This window comes from Xenopus tropicalis, chromosome 2 (assembly GCF_000004195.4).
Source record: "Xenopus tropicalis strain Nigerian chromosome 2, UCB_Xtro_10.0, whole genome shotgun sequence".
Classification (NCBI taxonomy): Eukaryota; Metazoa; Chordata; class Amphibia; order Anura; family Pipidae; genus Xenopus; species Xenopus tropicalis.
Window position 1 is genome coordinate 136,255,730 of NC_030678.2, and position 15,766 is coordinate 136,271,495.

At 39.2% G+C, this 15,766-nt stretch overlaps 1 protein-coding gene across 2 annotated transcripts in view; it reads left to right on the top strand.

Annotated features, from left to right (window-relative positions):
• The window catches only part of wnt10b (Wnt family member 10B), a 41,210-nt gene extending 25,836 nt beyond the window's left edge, over positions 1-15,374 (top strand). The window contains exons 3-5 of one of the 2 annotated variants that reach the window (XM_012957324.3): positions 4,242-4,504; positions 9,315-9,691; positions 12,911-15,374. In XM_012957324.3, coding sequence (XP_012812778.1) covers positions 4,342-4,504; positions 9,315-9,691; positions 12,911-13,369 — 999 coding nt within the window. In that variant the 5' untranslated portion in view covers positions 4,242-4,341 and the 3' untranslated portion in view covers positions 13,370-15,374. The remainder of the gene's footprint in view (positions 1-4,241; positions 4,505-9,314; positions 9,692-12,910) is intronic. The other variant, NM_001079303.1, reaches the window with a different exon arrangement.
• The last annotated feature ends 392 nt before the right edge of the window (positions 15,375-15,766 follow it).

The window sequence follows — 15,766 nt, forward strand, 5'->3', positions numbered from 1 at the left end:
AAAATTCTGAATTATTTGATTAAAATGGAGTCTATGGGAGACAGGCATTCTGTAATTTGGAACTTTCTGGATAACGGGTTTCCGGATAAGGGATCCCATACCTCTACAACAAATACAATAAATACAAGGTGCAGTTGCAATAAGAGTCAGAAACACAAGATGAAGGAGGTCCCTGCCCCGTAGAGCTTACAATCTATATGGGAGGGGTAACTAACAGACACAAATGGGCAAATGTAAGTGCTGTAGGTCATAGTGGGTGAAATTACAGTATAAGTGCCACATTACAGTATAACATAATGTAAAGATAGCCTAACTGTATCATGCTATTGATCCATAGCACGAAACAATTACAATACCCTGATAATAGCTCATACATATTATGCCACTTTATGATCACTCTGCCTTGAGCTTTATCCCACCCTGGCTGTTATCCACACACTGACAGTTTGCACTCTGGACTCGCTGTAAAAAGCACTAAGTGACAGATTTATTATAGATCAAATTCGGGAATCCAGATGAATTCCCAACATCTATTTTGCAAATCATAAGACTTTCCTGCCTGCAATGTGTTTGTTTTGAGCAGTTAAACGCCAGTATGTTTCCTGTTAGTGCTCAGTGTTAGTCAGCAATGCTGCTCAGCACTTTATCCAAATTTGTACTTCCCAATGTAGATTGGACAAAAGAAAATAAATGCTCAAATGTAAAGCCTTTAGTAACAGTTTACTGAGTAAAAAATGACAATTGCCAGAATAAATTCCAACATCTCTGATTTACATGTTCAAAGCAACCAGGAGGGGCAATCAAGCTCCCCATGCTGCCTATGGTGGTCTTTTAAGACTGAGGTCAATACAGCTAAAAGGTGACCGGATACTCTCAACTGCAAATAAAATACAGTCAAATGCACCTAAGAACATGACTTTTAAAATAAGCAAGAAGGAGGAGGGGAAGAGACAAGTAACTTATTGTTTTATGTACGTCTTAACTAAGCTGGGATCTTAAGTTTATTAGCTTCATAATTTTGCTTGTAAAGAGGTAGTTTAATAGCCTCAGCCTTCATTGTAGAAAGGGCACTGTATCCACAATGACTCCATTATTTCACTCATTTAGGAGGTCCTGGATTACAGGTATAGGATCCATTATCCAGAAACCAGTTATCCAGGACGTTCTGAATTATGGGAAGGCCATCTCCCTTAGGGGCTGATTTACTAAAAAGTCGCGACAATTCGCGCAATTCGTAACGGCTACGAAAAAGTTGCGATAATTTACAAAAAGTCACGACGGCGACGAAAAAAATCGCAAAATACCGATCATTACGAAAAAAACTGCTTAAAACTGATTTCCCCTTCTCATGCTGCAGCCAATAAATAACATTTACTACCACAAATGCTGTAAGCAAACTGCAATTTTGAGTGTTCTTTCCCTACTGCCATAACACTCTGGAATTACAGCACTGATGTGGTCGCCAAGGGCAAGTTGCACCTGATGTAGTTGCAGCCGATGCATCAAATGTACGCTCGTGCTTTGATGCGAATAAGGCACAAATGCATTGAAAGTTTTTTAAATTCAGTTGGCATCATAGTCAGCATTTGGCATCAAAATGGTGTGTTCATTGGATTCTTTTGGGGCTTCTGCACTGCAGCTATTGACACAGGGCACTGAGGGAACCCTGAAACCACAGCCTGATTTGGAGTTAGTGGTAGCTTCAGGGTTCCCCAGCGTCAACAGGCAGCGCTTGATTCAAAGAGGAGGAAGGCAGCCAATCTCAACTATAGAGAGTGCATGTCAACACAAATACTGTCATATATGCACAGCTCAGTGCACAACTTTATAAATGTCCCCTTGCGTGTATTCAGCTTTATGCTGAATATGGTAAACTAGCTAATTTACTAAAAGCATATAACCAAAATGATTTGAACTAAGAATTTGTTATTAGGGCTGGAGGATCAGTGGCATAACTATGCCACGGCTGGGCCTGAGTACAGAGTGTGCACCCAGGCCCTCCCACAGGCCCTACCCCCCTTCGAAATCCAGACAAGTGGGTCGAAAACTTTCCGCTGTCGCCCGTGATATGCTTTATTGCAGCGCCAGTGGGCCCCAAGGAAGTGTGGGCCCCGGTGTGATCACACAGTGGGTAGTAACACCACTGTGGGTGATATATTTTCATATGACCGTAATAGCCAATACTCATATTAACCTATTTAATATTGGAAAACAAATCAGCTATTGTTGTTCTCAGATTTGCAATATCTTGAGTGGAGAGTACTCAGTTCTACTCACAACGTGCACAGCTGGGTAACCTGAGGTTCACCAGTGCGGGGCCCTTTAACACATTTGAGCCATGCTTTTATACATATGTTAATACCACACTGAATAACAGAAGTTCTTGGGATAGCCGAACAGTAGCAAAATGTAGAATCACACAATAAAATGGTTCCCAAGCTCCGGGTTTTGTATTATAAAGAAGTTTTATTATCTGCAGACACTGAGTTTGGCATTGCCGTGCTATTTAGGCTGATCATTTAAAAAAATGCTTACTAAATATATCTGACTATGTTGTAACCTGTTTCCAATGAGAATCCAGTGTTCTTTAAGGACACAGGTCATTCAACACACCCAGACCAAAATTCTCTTGACACAGGTCAAGAGAATTTGTCATCATTGGCTCTAATACATTCTTGTTTCCTTGTGGGATCTGAGATTTTCACATGAAAATTGTTGCAGGCAAATCTACTTGTACTTTGCTTATATTTTTTGTAATGCAAGCAGCAAGTGTAGAGTAGCTGGAAAGAGGTTAATAGGCTCACACTAGGCTCACAATGTATTTGCATTCAGCACACCACACACATCAGGACAGTAACTTAAAATGAAAACAAGTTGGGTCAAATGAATGGGAAAACTTTGGGTTTATCACATGAAAACTTATCCTTAAACTAATCCAGTTCCAGTTATTGCCCATAGATTTTAAAGGGATTGTCCAGCTTTCAGTTAGCTTTTAATTTTTTAATAAAGCTGTTATTTTCACTTTTTACTCAGCATCTCTACAGTTTGGAACCAAATTTCCTTAGCAACCAGGGAGTGGTTAGAATGAGAGACTGATATTTGAACAGGGCAGGACCTAAATTGAAAAATACAGTCTAAATAGTACCAATAACAATATAATTGCAGCCTCACAGAGCAATATTTTTTTGGCTGCCGCCATCAGTGACCCCCATTTGAAAAAGCTAAAAAAAAGTCAGAAGAATAAGGAGAAAAATGAAAAGCTATAAATAATTAAGATTAATTAAAAAGTTGCACAGAAATGCCATTCTATAACACACTAAACGAGCTTTAAAAGAGCTTTTATGTGATAAACAGATAAGTTTTTCTTACTGAATTCCATCTGGATCTATGGGGAAATCTGGAATTGAATGAGAAGATAAGTTTTTGTCAAATTGAACCTGGCCCTCTATATGAGGTGTGCACTAACTTGTAATCATTAAATACTAGTCTACTCTAAGTTCTAACAGTAGATGTAGCAGACCCAGTGGCTGCTGGAAGGACAACCATACTGTGGTTTAAATGCCATTCTGAGCAACCAGATAATAATTTAAACTACTAACTGTAGAGCTGCATTCACTACAATATAGGATATTATAAGTCACCACTGAAGGCTGAGTGCTTTATACAGGTCATGGAATTCTGACAGATACAGGTATGGGATCAGAAACCTGTTATCCAGAAAGTTCCGACTTTTGAGAAGGCCATCTCCCATAGACTCCATTATAAGCAAATAATTCGAATTTTTAAAAATGATTTCTTTTTTTTTCTCTAATAATAAAACAGTAACTTGTACTTGATCCCAACTAAGATATAACTAATCCTTATTGGAGGCAAAATAATCCTATTTGGTCTATTTAATGTGTAAATTATTTTTAGTAGACTTAACATGTGGAAATCCAAATTATTGATAGACCCTTATCCAGAAAACCCCAGGTCCTGGGCATTCTGGATAACAGGTCCCATGCATTATTTATTATAGTACACAAGCTTCAGTGAGTCATGTGGCAGAAATGACATCACTAAGCACTGAATATAAATGATGTCATCACTAAGCACTGTTTATATGGAAATAATGAAGATGCTCATGGCTCTTGTACGTTATAGGGAAATATTTTACTTTATGCACAGTAAGTGTATTATTTGGTGTGTTCTTTTCTGATTCTTTACTCAGCTTACTGTATTTTGAATTTTTCTCTCACCAGAGTTCTGTGCAACGATATATTGGGTCTAAAATTACCAAATGACCCTATCCTGACTCCCAACACTGTATGTCTGACATTACCTGGCTTGAGCAAACGTCAGATGGGTCTGTGTGTGCGTAACCCGGATGTCACAGCCTCAGCTCTGCAGGGAATCCAGATCGCTATCCACGAATGCCAGCACCAGCTGAAAGGGCAACGGTGGAATTGCTCCACATTGGAGACCATGGGTAAAATGCCCCATGACAGCGCTATTTTGAAGAGAGGTACATACTGCAGAATTTATTAATGGGTTATGTTAGCGCAAATGTTGGCATAGGAGTGACATAAAGACCTTCTTTGCTGTGAAAGTGCCCGCAAGTCACCTCAAGCCCAGTCTGTGGTATTTACACTGACAGCCTAGATGGCATGAAGCACACGATCCAATGGGCTGAAGGTGGTACCATTCCATTTAGATTTGTACTCCACTAGCTAAAGTTGGCAATGCTTGCCTGCTGACAAGGTCCTATCAATTTTAATAGGATCAGTATCACTTTAAGATGTAATTTAACAAGAAGTGCATCTGTTTAGGTTCAGAAACCTTTTTGATTGCCTAGCAATTTTGACTTGCAATTTTATACCTTTCTGAGGAATAAGCTAGCGGCAAATGAAGTTACAGTTTAATTGATTATCAGCTTTATATACTGTAATATATCAATGGTTGCCAGACTTTTTGGGTTCAGGTCCCAGTTAAAGGTTCAGCCTTGGCGCAGTACCTTGCCTCCAAGGTTCCAAGCCATCCGTTAGCCCCACAGTTTTGGAACCATTGTAGTATATTAGTGACAGGCTTGTTAGATGGTGGGGGTCTGCATTAATACCATTATAAATAACTAAAACTAAGGGGCAGATTTACTAATCCACAAATCCGAATCCCGAAAGGGAAAAAATCACATTGGAAACGAAAATTTTGCGACTTTTTCGTCGCCGCCGCGATTTTTCGTATTTGTCGCAACTTTTTCGTCGCCTGCACGACTTTATCTTATTTTGCGCAAATTTTTCGTCACTGTCGCGATACTCAACGGCGGAAAAACCAATCCGATTTTTTCGCAACGGCGACGAAAAAGTTGTGGAAACTATACGAAAAAGTCGCGACGGTGACGAACAAAATCGCGGGACATACGAAAAATTGCGACGGCAACAAAAAAGTCGCAAAAAATACCGATCATTACGAAAAACCGCATTCAGACGCTTTCGTTCTGTTCGTGGATTAGTAAATCTCCCCCTAAGTGTATTTTGTTTTGTTATATCATTTGACAGAAAGTTCTGAGGGGTCTTGGCCCCTTTTTTGTACAGGCAGTAAGAGGAGATGATTACAATAGGTTGTTCGTGTCTATGGCAAAACACAAGTAAAAACAGATATAAACCCTCATGCTGCTCCTTGGGCTTACGTACATGTACACAAGGCACATAGCTCAGATTAATTTGGCACAAAACTCTTGGCACATCACAGTAAAGCTGAATTCAAATGAATTTCCAGCCAAAAGAATTTCTGCCACCCAGAAACCAGGAGCAGGTTTAGTGTGAGTCACAGTGCATCCTCTGGAAAACCAAGCTTCTGTTTGAAGTGATTTATAGGTTTCATAGCTTAGAGGCTGTGGCACATGTGATTCTTCATCTGTGCACAAGTTCTAGGAAGTTTTTTTTCCAACAATTCCTTCCTAGGGAAAAAAAACCCACCAGGGTTAGAAATCCAGTTTACAAATTAATAATATATTTAGGCAAGTCTTGAATCCATCTAGAGATAGGCAAGTGCAGGATCTTGTACTACATCTCCAAGGACCCACATCAGCCTTCTCCAGTGGCCACTGGTTTCCAGACTAAGCTTCACAATTTTGGTGGAATAGACCGCAATTTAAAAACCACAAAACAGTAAAAAATGAACACAGGAATTTGTGTTTAAAGAATTTCCTTTCCCTAAGGGAATTAACCTGAGCTGCTTCACAGTAAAGTCTGCGGTGCTCCTCAAACAGCTGCTATTAAGGACACAAAATATCCCCAGCACCTGTCAAAACTCCTGCCTGTCAGAGTGAGCAAAGTGCTATGTAAGGGCTCTTTTATATTATCATCACATACAGGTTACATTTATAAAGCTGTGCAAAAAAAAAACACAACTACAGCATAATTAAGAAAGGAGCTTTATAAATACATCATTTATTTAGCACACCTTTATAGATATGCCCCATCTGCATAGTACAGATTAAGGAGCAGGGCTATTTCTCCATATGTCCCCATCTTGGTCTTTCTACAAATCAGGGCTTTGTCTGAGAAAGGGTATTTGCATTTAGGAACTGTGGGAATGTCCATTGTTAACTGGATTCAGTGCTGCACAGAACTACAAATGTACAATACTTTACTACCTCTGCTACACTTTGAAGCAGAACAGCAATGCAATGCTAAAAGGATGGCAATACTGTATGAAGGTGTTGTTAACTGGATGCACAGAACATACAAATGTATGAGAGCTGCTGTAAGGATTTCATGAAACCTAATAAATAGACATAGACAAATAACCATGCCTATGATGTGAAAATGTGTCACTTACTTCCCAGATTGTCCAACTGACCATGGAATTTAGTTAACAGTACTGACCATTATGTGTTACAGCTGTTTTTGATTCCTAAAAACCCAAATCTTATGGATTTTAAAGGGTGGTTGAGAGCGAGCCATGTTAAGTGAACAGAAATGCAATTCACTACCCAAATTACTTGATTTATTTTTTTTACTTGATAGTTTTCCATTACTAACCTAATAAGCTGTCCAGCCAAACAGCAGACATTCATTACAGCCAGAGGATGCAGGAGGTTGTAGTTCAAGACAGCTACAGAGCTGAAGATAAGACTCACACTGAATTCCAATTACAGAGAGAAACATCTTTCCCAAGCAATAGGAAACAGCCTTACAGCATATTGAACAAGGGCCAAGGAAACAGGAAAAAAGGGAACTGCAGCTCAGGGTGCCATAGGCACCGGGGAGAAGGTGGATCACAGCTGCTTTAGGTGGGAAATTCCCAACTACATGTAGAAACTTCATTGAGTCTTGGCCTCCTGCACGCTTACTGCAGGTAGTTTAGTTTAAAAAGCAGAGCTCAATTGTAGGTCTTTGTTTGTTGATAGACATTTTTTAAAAAACCTTGCTAATCCAATTTCACAGCTGCTGCAACAGGAGATATATAATTGTTTTAGGGCAGCTTAAGCTTTTGGAAAATAATGGTTAGATTTAGATAGGTTGCTGGTGTTATGTTGCATGGTTGCTATAAACATTTCTAGGGACAGCATTCAGAATTACATTAAATGATGCTCCCATTCTCCCCGTTCACATACCTTTCAGTCTCAAACAAGGCTGAAGATCTGACTTTGTTGTCCAGGTATTTTGGAGACATTTTTTTCATGTTTCCATTTAGGGTGATGGCACAAGGGGAGATCTGTCACTACTTGCGGGTGACAAGTTACATTAGTAACTAGTACAATGAAAAACACATTGCTTGGTAGCAAAGGCACTTGAGATGATTCATTTTCCACAGGTGACAAATCACCCTGGGGGGCCCTCATCCTTAGAGTAAAGGGAAAGTAGCATTAAAAAAATATCATTATCACCTTAATAACAAGGGGTAAGTTAACATTTCTGCATGGCCTGTTAGTTTTTATCAGTTTCTCAAGTCCAGCAACAGTGTTAGTTCCCTCACTCCAGTGGCTTGGGAGTATAGACCAGGCATTCTCAACTTTTTTACCACCAAAGTCTCACCTATTTAAGTTTGGTTACAGGTGTTTGCAAATATTGCTGTCCTTTACCTGTGATATTGCTTACATGCGCAACTGCTAGTGGTGCAGCAGACCCCATGACTGTGGGGGGCCTGGAGGCAATGCTGTATGGTGCCCCCCATACCCATGCCATTCTGCAATGTAAACACTGCCACTCACTTTTGTGACAAAGATTAACAAGAAGGATCGTGTCTAGTTCTAGGTGCGCCACTGCCTACATGGAAAAATGTGTCACTAGAACAACAGAAATGCAAGTCTTAATGATATAAATATAATTATTAAGCAACTGGACTTGTTGAGTAATCTTGAAAACATTCACTGAATGGCTTCTTCAGTTCAAATTAGTGATAGGTAATTCCCTGTTAAGGGTAATACAGCCACCAACATCTATTCAGTGATGTAAGTTGTGTTTTAGGAGCTGTGACAGAGGAACTTTTTGGGGGGCTCTAGCAGATGAACTTTTGATGCCCTCTCACCAGCAGAGGCATTTTTGCCCCGCCCTCCACAGAAGTATTTTCAAGTCCTCCCTGCAATAGTCAAGAAGAAACAATTGCTCCTTCCTAACCAGCTTCCTTCCACTTCCAAAGAGATGGATTGTAGGCAGGTGTGGTAAGGTCCCTTGAGATGGCCCCGAAAAGACCCTGGGCCCACTCAGCACTGAGCAGGGCCGGAACTAGGGGTAGGCAGAAGAGGCAGCTGCCTAGGGTGCAATGATGGGGGGGGGCTCCATGCAGGTACCTCTACTGCCTACCCCTAGTCCACGCTCCCTTGCTCCCGCCGCTTGTCAGTCTCTTACTGAGTGGTGATTTAGTCTCCCCAATATACAGATCTCTGCACTCTTTACTACACTGGAAAACATATACCTTGTGATATGTCTATGAAGATTTTCATTCATCCAGGTCATGGTAACACTTCAATGATTATTTAGCAAATCCAGTTGCTTTAGATTTACTTATACTAGATATATACCTTGTGACTTTGCTTGCACTTGGTGTTGGATCTTTGCTGCTGTTAGAAGGTAGCTCAAGACAACCTGAACTCTGGGATATCTCATAAGGGAAATGTTTATTTCAAAATATATTTATATATATATATATATATATATTTATTTATTTCATATATAAATGTCACTACACTGATAATGAAGGATGGCATCCCTTCGTTTTGCAAATCAATATTCAGGTTCACAGCATCTCTCTAACAGGGCTAAATAAGGGCAACTTACAAATGGCTAATTAAGTATTCTTTCATTCAGGATTCTCTCCTTTCTCTTCATTAGGATTTCGGGAGAGTGCCTTTGCCTTCTCTCTACTGGCAGCTGGCGTAATGCATTCAGTTGCTACAGCTTGTAGTCTAGGCAAGCTTCAGGGCTGTGGGTGTGAGTGGAAAAGGCGAGGTACAGAAGAGAAGATACGTCTGAAGCTGAATCAGCTGCAACTCCAAGCTCTGTCTAAAGTCAAGGGGCTCCCTAGGGACTTGACCCCACTTCTTCGAGAGACACCAGAGCCCAGCCCACAGGATACCTGGGAGTGGGGAGGCTGCAAGCATGAGCTGGAGTTTGGGGAGAAATTCTCCAGAGACTTTCTAGACTCCAGGGAGTCTCCAAGGGATATTCATGCAAGAATGAGAATTCATAACAACCGTGTGGGACGTCAGGTAGGATATAATGTCTACTGAGAACAACAATTCATTGTCCAGTAATAGATTATTTAGGCAATTATTTAATAGAAATTCTCTTCCATAAATTTGCTGAAAAAAAGTTGGCAATGTATGCAGATATCACTGATTCTGATTAAAGAATGTTCCTAAGCTTATTTGCATTTATATCTATGATTGAGATCAGCCATACAACGTCAAATTCTTAGCTTTAGGCAAACAGCAAAGGCTCTAATATATAAGAACTGCAACAGTGAATATATTTATTACAGCTACATAGGCTATTAAAGTGATACTGACACTAAAAAACTACTTTTCAAAATATTAATGTATATTAAATTTACCTATAAATCATGCTGATCGTTTTTCACTGATAGGGATCCTTTAGTTAATAATTGTTACTAAACCTGACTGTTTTGCCGACCTGACTGTCCCTCAGAGAGGAACATGGGGGATCAGATGTGTAAAAGCATGGGGCAAATACTTTTATGGCAAATTTATAAATAGCATGCAAAGACAATGTTATGATAGATGTAAAAAATGTTTCATTTCTGGCGTCAGTATCTCTTTAATTGCCACAGAGGACAGTCTTAGGGCATTGCTTAAAATGGTTAATTCATTCAATTATCTCCATTAAAATACTTAACCATTTTTAGGCTTAGGTTCTGCTTTTTATAAATATTTCTGTGGCAAAAAATATGTCAGCAGTAAATATATAATGAAAAACCCACAATGCACCATTTATAAGGATAAAGTTTACAGGATATTCATGTATCATAAATATATTATAAACAAGAGTCATGAATATCTTGCAAATTATATCCTATTAAAGGAACTTAGTGATGTCACCAGTTATAAACAGTGCTTAGTGATGTCATTTCTTTCACATCACTCACTGAACTATGTGTATTATAATAAATAATGTACCCCCTGTTGAAAAATATGAGAATATTAGAAGTTACCTTAGAATTCCATGACCTGTATAAAAGCACTCGGCCTTTGGCCCCACGCTTTTACATGGCCATGGAACTCGTCGGTGACTTATAATATCCATATATTTTACAACAGGGGGTACATTATTCACTATATATTCTACAAGAAAATAATGGTTTGTGTGTGGTATTAAGATTCAATTACAGAGAGTGATCATAATATAAAGGGCATCTCTGTAACTCATACACAAATGTATGTGGATTTTTTTACTGATTGTTTCACAACAGGGCATTGATACTTATTTACATAAATAATATGTTTTATATGTTTTATAATAGTACTTCTCAATAAAATATGAAATTCAAGATTTCATACAATAGTATAGGTCTAGATTGCATACATATACTTGATTACTGTGCAATATCTACCAGTGGTTTTCTACAAGTTGGTATTTACTGTTTTATGAAGGTTTTTTTATTTATTTATTATTTTTTCTTAGATAACTGTGAGCACCTGTAACCGAGCATAAGCAATTTCCCTTTGGGATTAATAAAGTTATTTGAATCTCGAATCTTGAATCTTGAATGACATTAGCAATGTTATTCATTGCTCATTTACTATATTTAAAGGAGTGGTTCATCTTCATAATAAAATTTGTATATGGCTTTCTCTCCACTAAACAATCTTTTTTTTAATATAAATATATATATTAGGGATGCAGCGAATCCAGGATTAGGTTTGGGATTTGGCCAAGTTTTTTGGCTGGATTCGGCCGAATCCATGCTCCTGGTCGAACCAAATCCGAACCCGAAAAATCACATAATTTTTTGACGCGTAAATACGGAAGTTGAAAATGTAACCCTTCCATAAGATTTAACCCTTCTGTAACCTAATTAGCATATGCTAATTAGGGTTACGATTCGGTTCGGGATTCGGGTGTTCGGCCGAATCCAAAAAAGTGGATTCGGTGCATCCCTAATATATATATATATATATGCATTGCCAAAAATGAATGGCTTAGGAGATATGAACTCAAATTGACCGCAATACAGGATCACCTTTTTTTCTTGGTCCTTTTAAGTGCGTCTTCCGTCATAGGTAGTTTGGGCAGAAAGTGCTTCAAGGGCTGATGCGCATGTCCCATCGTCAGTCATACAGTATAGATTTCTATTTACTGGACTGCATCAGCATTTGAAGCAGACTGTGGCCAAACTGCATGTAAAAGGGGAACCGTTGCCATTATGCAAGTTCATATCTCCTGTACTGTATCTCCATTAAGTTTTGGGACCTGTTATCCAAAATGCTCGGGACCTGGGGTTTTCTGGATAAGGGATCTTTCTGTAATTTGCTAAAAATCATTTAAATATTGAATAAACCCAATAGGCTTGTTTTCCCTCCAATAAGGATTAATTATATCTTAGTTGGGATCAAGTACAAGGTACTGTTTTATTTATGAAATCATTTTTAAAAATTAGAATTATTTGTTTACAATGGAGTCTATGGGAGATGGCCTTTCCGTAATTTGGAACTTTCTGGATAACGGGTTTCCGGATAAGGGATGCCATACCTGTATATTGAAAAAATGCTTGTTTAGTGGAGAAAATTTTATTATGAAGGTGAACCACCCCTTTAAAGCATTATGTAAAAAACAAGCATCTTTTCAGAGGCCTGCAGCTATGTCCTTGAATACAATGCTGCCTGTGTTTTCAGTGATGCATTCAAGAGGGACAGGTAGGGGGAGGCATGTAGGCGTCAGAGGACCCAGGCTGCAACAGACCCTGTCCTAACCCCTTGGATGTTGCTCCCAGTGGCCTCAAAGCAGGTGCTTATTTTTGAATTCCTGACTTATGGGCATAAAAACCAGATGTACTGTCAAACACAGCCAATCACATTTGGCACCCCCAGGTACATTTTTCATGCTTGTGTTGCTCTCCAACTCTTTTCCTGGCCTAAGCCTTAAGAAAAGGGTAGGTCTGTGCCCCCTGATGCCACTGCCTGCACCTTGAACAAGATTATTTTATCAGGTCTTAGGTGTAGACTGCAACCAGGCTGGGGGAAGAAGTACTTGCTGAATGATCACTAAGGGGCCTGATCTTGTGTCCCTTAGAGCACTTACACTCCTGCTGTAAATGACCCCTCATGTATCAGAAATTAGTTTGATTTGATTTGCTCTAAACACTATGAAAAATGTAGAGCTGGATCCTTAGTGTAAGTAGTAGGATGTAGATTTCATAGCAGACTCTGCTTTAATTCACCAGTGTACTCTGTTATTACTGTTTTTGCCAGGCTGTCACAGAGAACATGAAACGTAGATGCAAGTGCCATGGGACATCTGGTAGCTGCCAGTTCAAGACTTGCTGGCATGTGACCCCTGATTTCCGAGCCGTTGGTACCCTAATGCGGGACAAGCTCCAGCGGGCTGTATTTGTTAACTCGAGGAACAAGAACAGTGGGGCCTTTCACCCACGGTTAAACAAGAAACGCTTGGCAAAGGAGCTGGTGTATTTTGAGAAGTCTCCGGATTTCTGTGAAAAGGATCCCAGAGTGGATTCCCCGGGCACTCAAGGGCGAGTGTGCAACAAAACAAGCCAGCAGATGGACAACTGTGCCAGCCTTTGCTGCGGCCGAGGACACAATATACTGATGCAGACCCGGCGAGAACGTTGCAACTGCCGTTTCCACTGGTGCTGTTATGTGATGTGTGAAGAATGCCGTGTCACCCAGCTGGTCAATGTTTGCAAGTGAATCAGTCACACTCAGCAGCTCTGGGACATTTAACGTCTCAGTATAGGAATTAATTTATTTTCTTATATTGCTTAAGGATTATACAGCTTATGAAGTGAGACTCACCAAAAGAGCTTGAGGCACTGGAGGTTGTGATCACAGTCATAGGCAACAGGCGCTGGGATCCAGACATTTTCCATCTGACAGAACCTTCCTCCTTTCCACCAAAAGAATTTGTCAGCCCTTCTCCAAAAAGTGGGCACATTCCAGAAGTCTGCAAATCAGAAGCACACAGAGGAACAAAGAACATATTTATTGCCTTATGGGTCCAATATTTACTGGAACAATTGCTTGGATATCGGGATAGTGACAAAATCCAGTCACTTTTTTTGAATCTTGGTTTAATCATAGCATCATGCTGTCTACTTGCATAGTCTTCTCTATATCAAGACAGTGCCCCTTGTATGGCAGTGTATGGCAGAAAGGATGCTAGTGATGCAGTATTTCTGATCAGTATTTGCAAACTACTATAAAAGACAATATTCAAGAATATAATATAGATCCATGTCATATTGTGTATTCTCTCACTCAGTGCATATAGCTGAGCTTATAGAAGATGCCGGATTACTACCTTTTTCTGACTATTTTAAATTCTATCCTGACAACATATTTGCAGACACAAGTACAACAAAGTTTGCAGGGCTGTAAGGGCTTTCATTTATTGGGGCATGGCTATTGCTTCTAAATTAAAGAACATTTTACGTTCCATGTTTCTGCCTATAATAATACCTGAAAGATGGTGGGAATGTTCATATTATGATATTATTTCCACTAGCAACAAGAGGGGTACTATAGAAAATTATACGTTTAAATACTAAACATAAAATTTAAGAAAATATAGATTAGGTAATTTTATTGGCTGAGTATATTATAACAAAAATGTTGACCAACTTGAAATCCCCTCCAGAAACAGCAAATACACAAAACGACACATTTGTGAAAGTCAGCAGTATGATCCAGCATTTCGGTTCCCACAGGAAAAGTTTCCTAAAAAGAGCTAAAAAGTTGCTTCATGCTGTATGTAAGAGACACATAGCATGACATGTATTGTCTGTATATATGTATATATTGTCTATATATACTGTATATATTAAAGTGTGGCGGGGACGTTTGTTACTGCACAACTTTTTTTGCATATCAAGCTGTGTGATATATTCTTTAATGTCAAATATTTAACATTAAGTATACCAAATTAATATTATTACAATGGTAATGTAGCTAACCTGACAGATACCCCACTATATAAATAGTTGATGCTGAAGTTGATTACCATGATATGAAGCCAAAGATCAGGGCCACCATTAGGGGTATACAGGGGTTACTGCAGTCAGAAGCCCCAAGGCCCCAAGTGACATGAGAGTGTGATTCTCAGGTCCCTCACAGAGTGGGGCGAGAGTGGAGTTGGCAGGGGTTTATGTGGCCCACAGTCACCTGTTTGGCATAATGTCACATCACCAGGGCAGATTAAAATTATAGCCATATATGAATGAGTGTTTTATTTCACTTCTCAACTTACTGGCAAGGCCCTGGCAGAAATTAGGCCACATTACACAGGAAGAATATTTTTGGGTGATTTATGAGTCAAAAATGGAATAACAGATTTCATGCCCTGTAGGGCAAATGCATAATGTAACTGACATTTTGGGCTGTGGTTTAACTAAAGGCATAAGAGCCCCAATCTATAATTTGGTTCATAGTACCCTACTTGTCGCCCAAATAGCCCTGGATCCATCCCCATCCCATACATTTGAACATTTGAAACTGCACATTGGACATGTTGTAGTTTATTTGGCTTATGCAAAAAATGGCCAGTAAAATTAAAATATGGAAATGATTCAAGTTGGCACAACAGTCATTTGAAGCAGAGATCCTTTAAATGTGTTCAGCCATATTTTATATTACTGTCAGAAATAACAGTTCTGGACTATTGTGTTCATTGCACCCCTAAATAAAACATTTTCATGAACTGTCCCCTATCATACTTTCTAGAAATGATCCTAATGTTTTCAAAGGGGTTGTAAACCCAGCCATTATGCTGTCCCTCTGCATGCCCTGGTTTTGCTACAGAAGTTGCCAAAAAACATAATTATAGATGCACGAAAATTCACCACTGAGAATTTTACTGATGAAAAACTTCATTATAAATGCAAAATAATTAAAAATGCTGATTCACAGTACAGGTATAGGACCCATTATCCAGAATGCTCGGGGCCAAGGGTATTCCGGATAAGGAATCTTTCCATAATTTGGATCTCCATACCTTAAGTCTACTAAAAAATTAATAAAACATTAATTAAACCCAGTAGGATTGTTTTGTATCCAATAAGGATTATTTATATCTTAGTTGGAATCAATTAC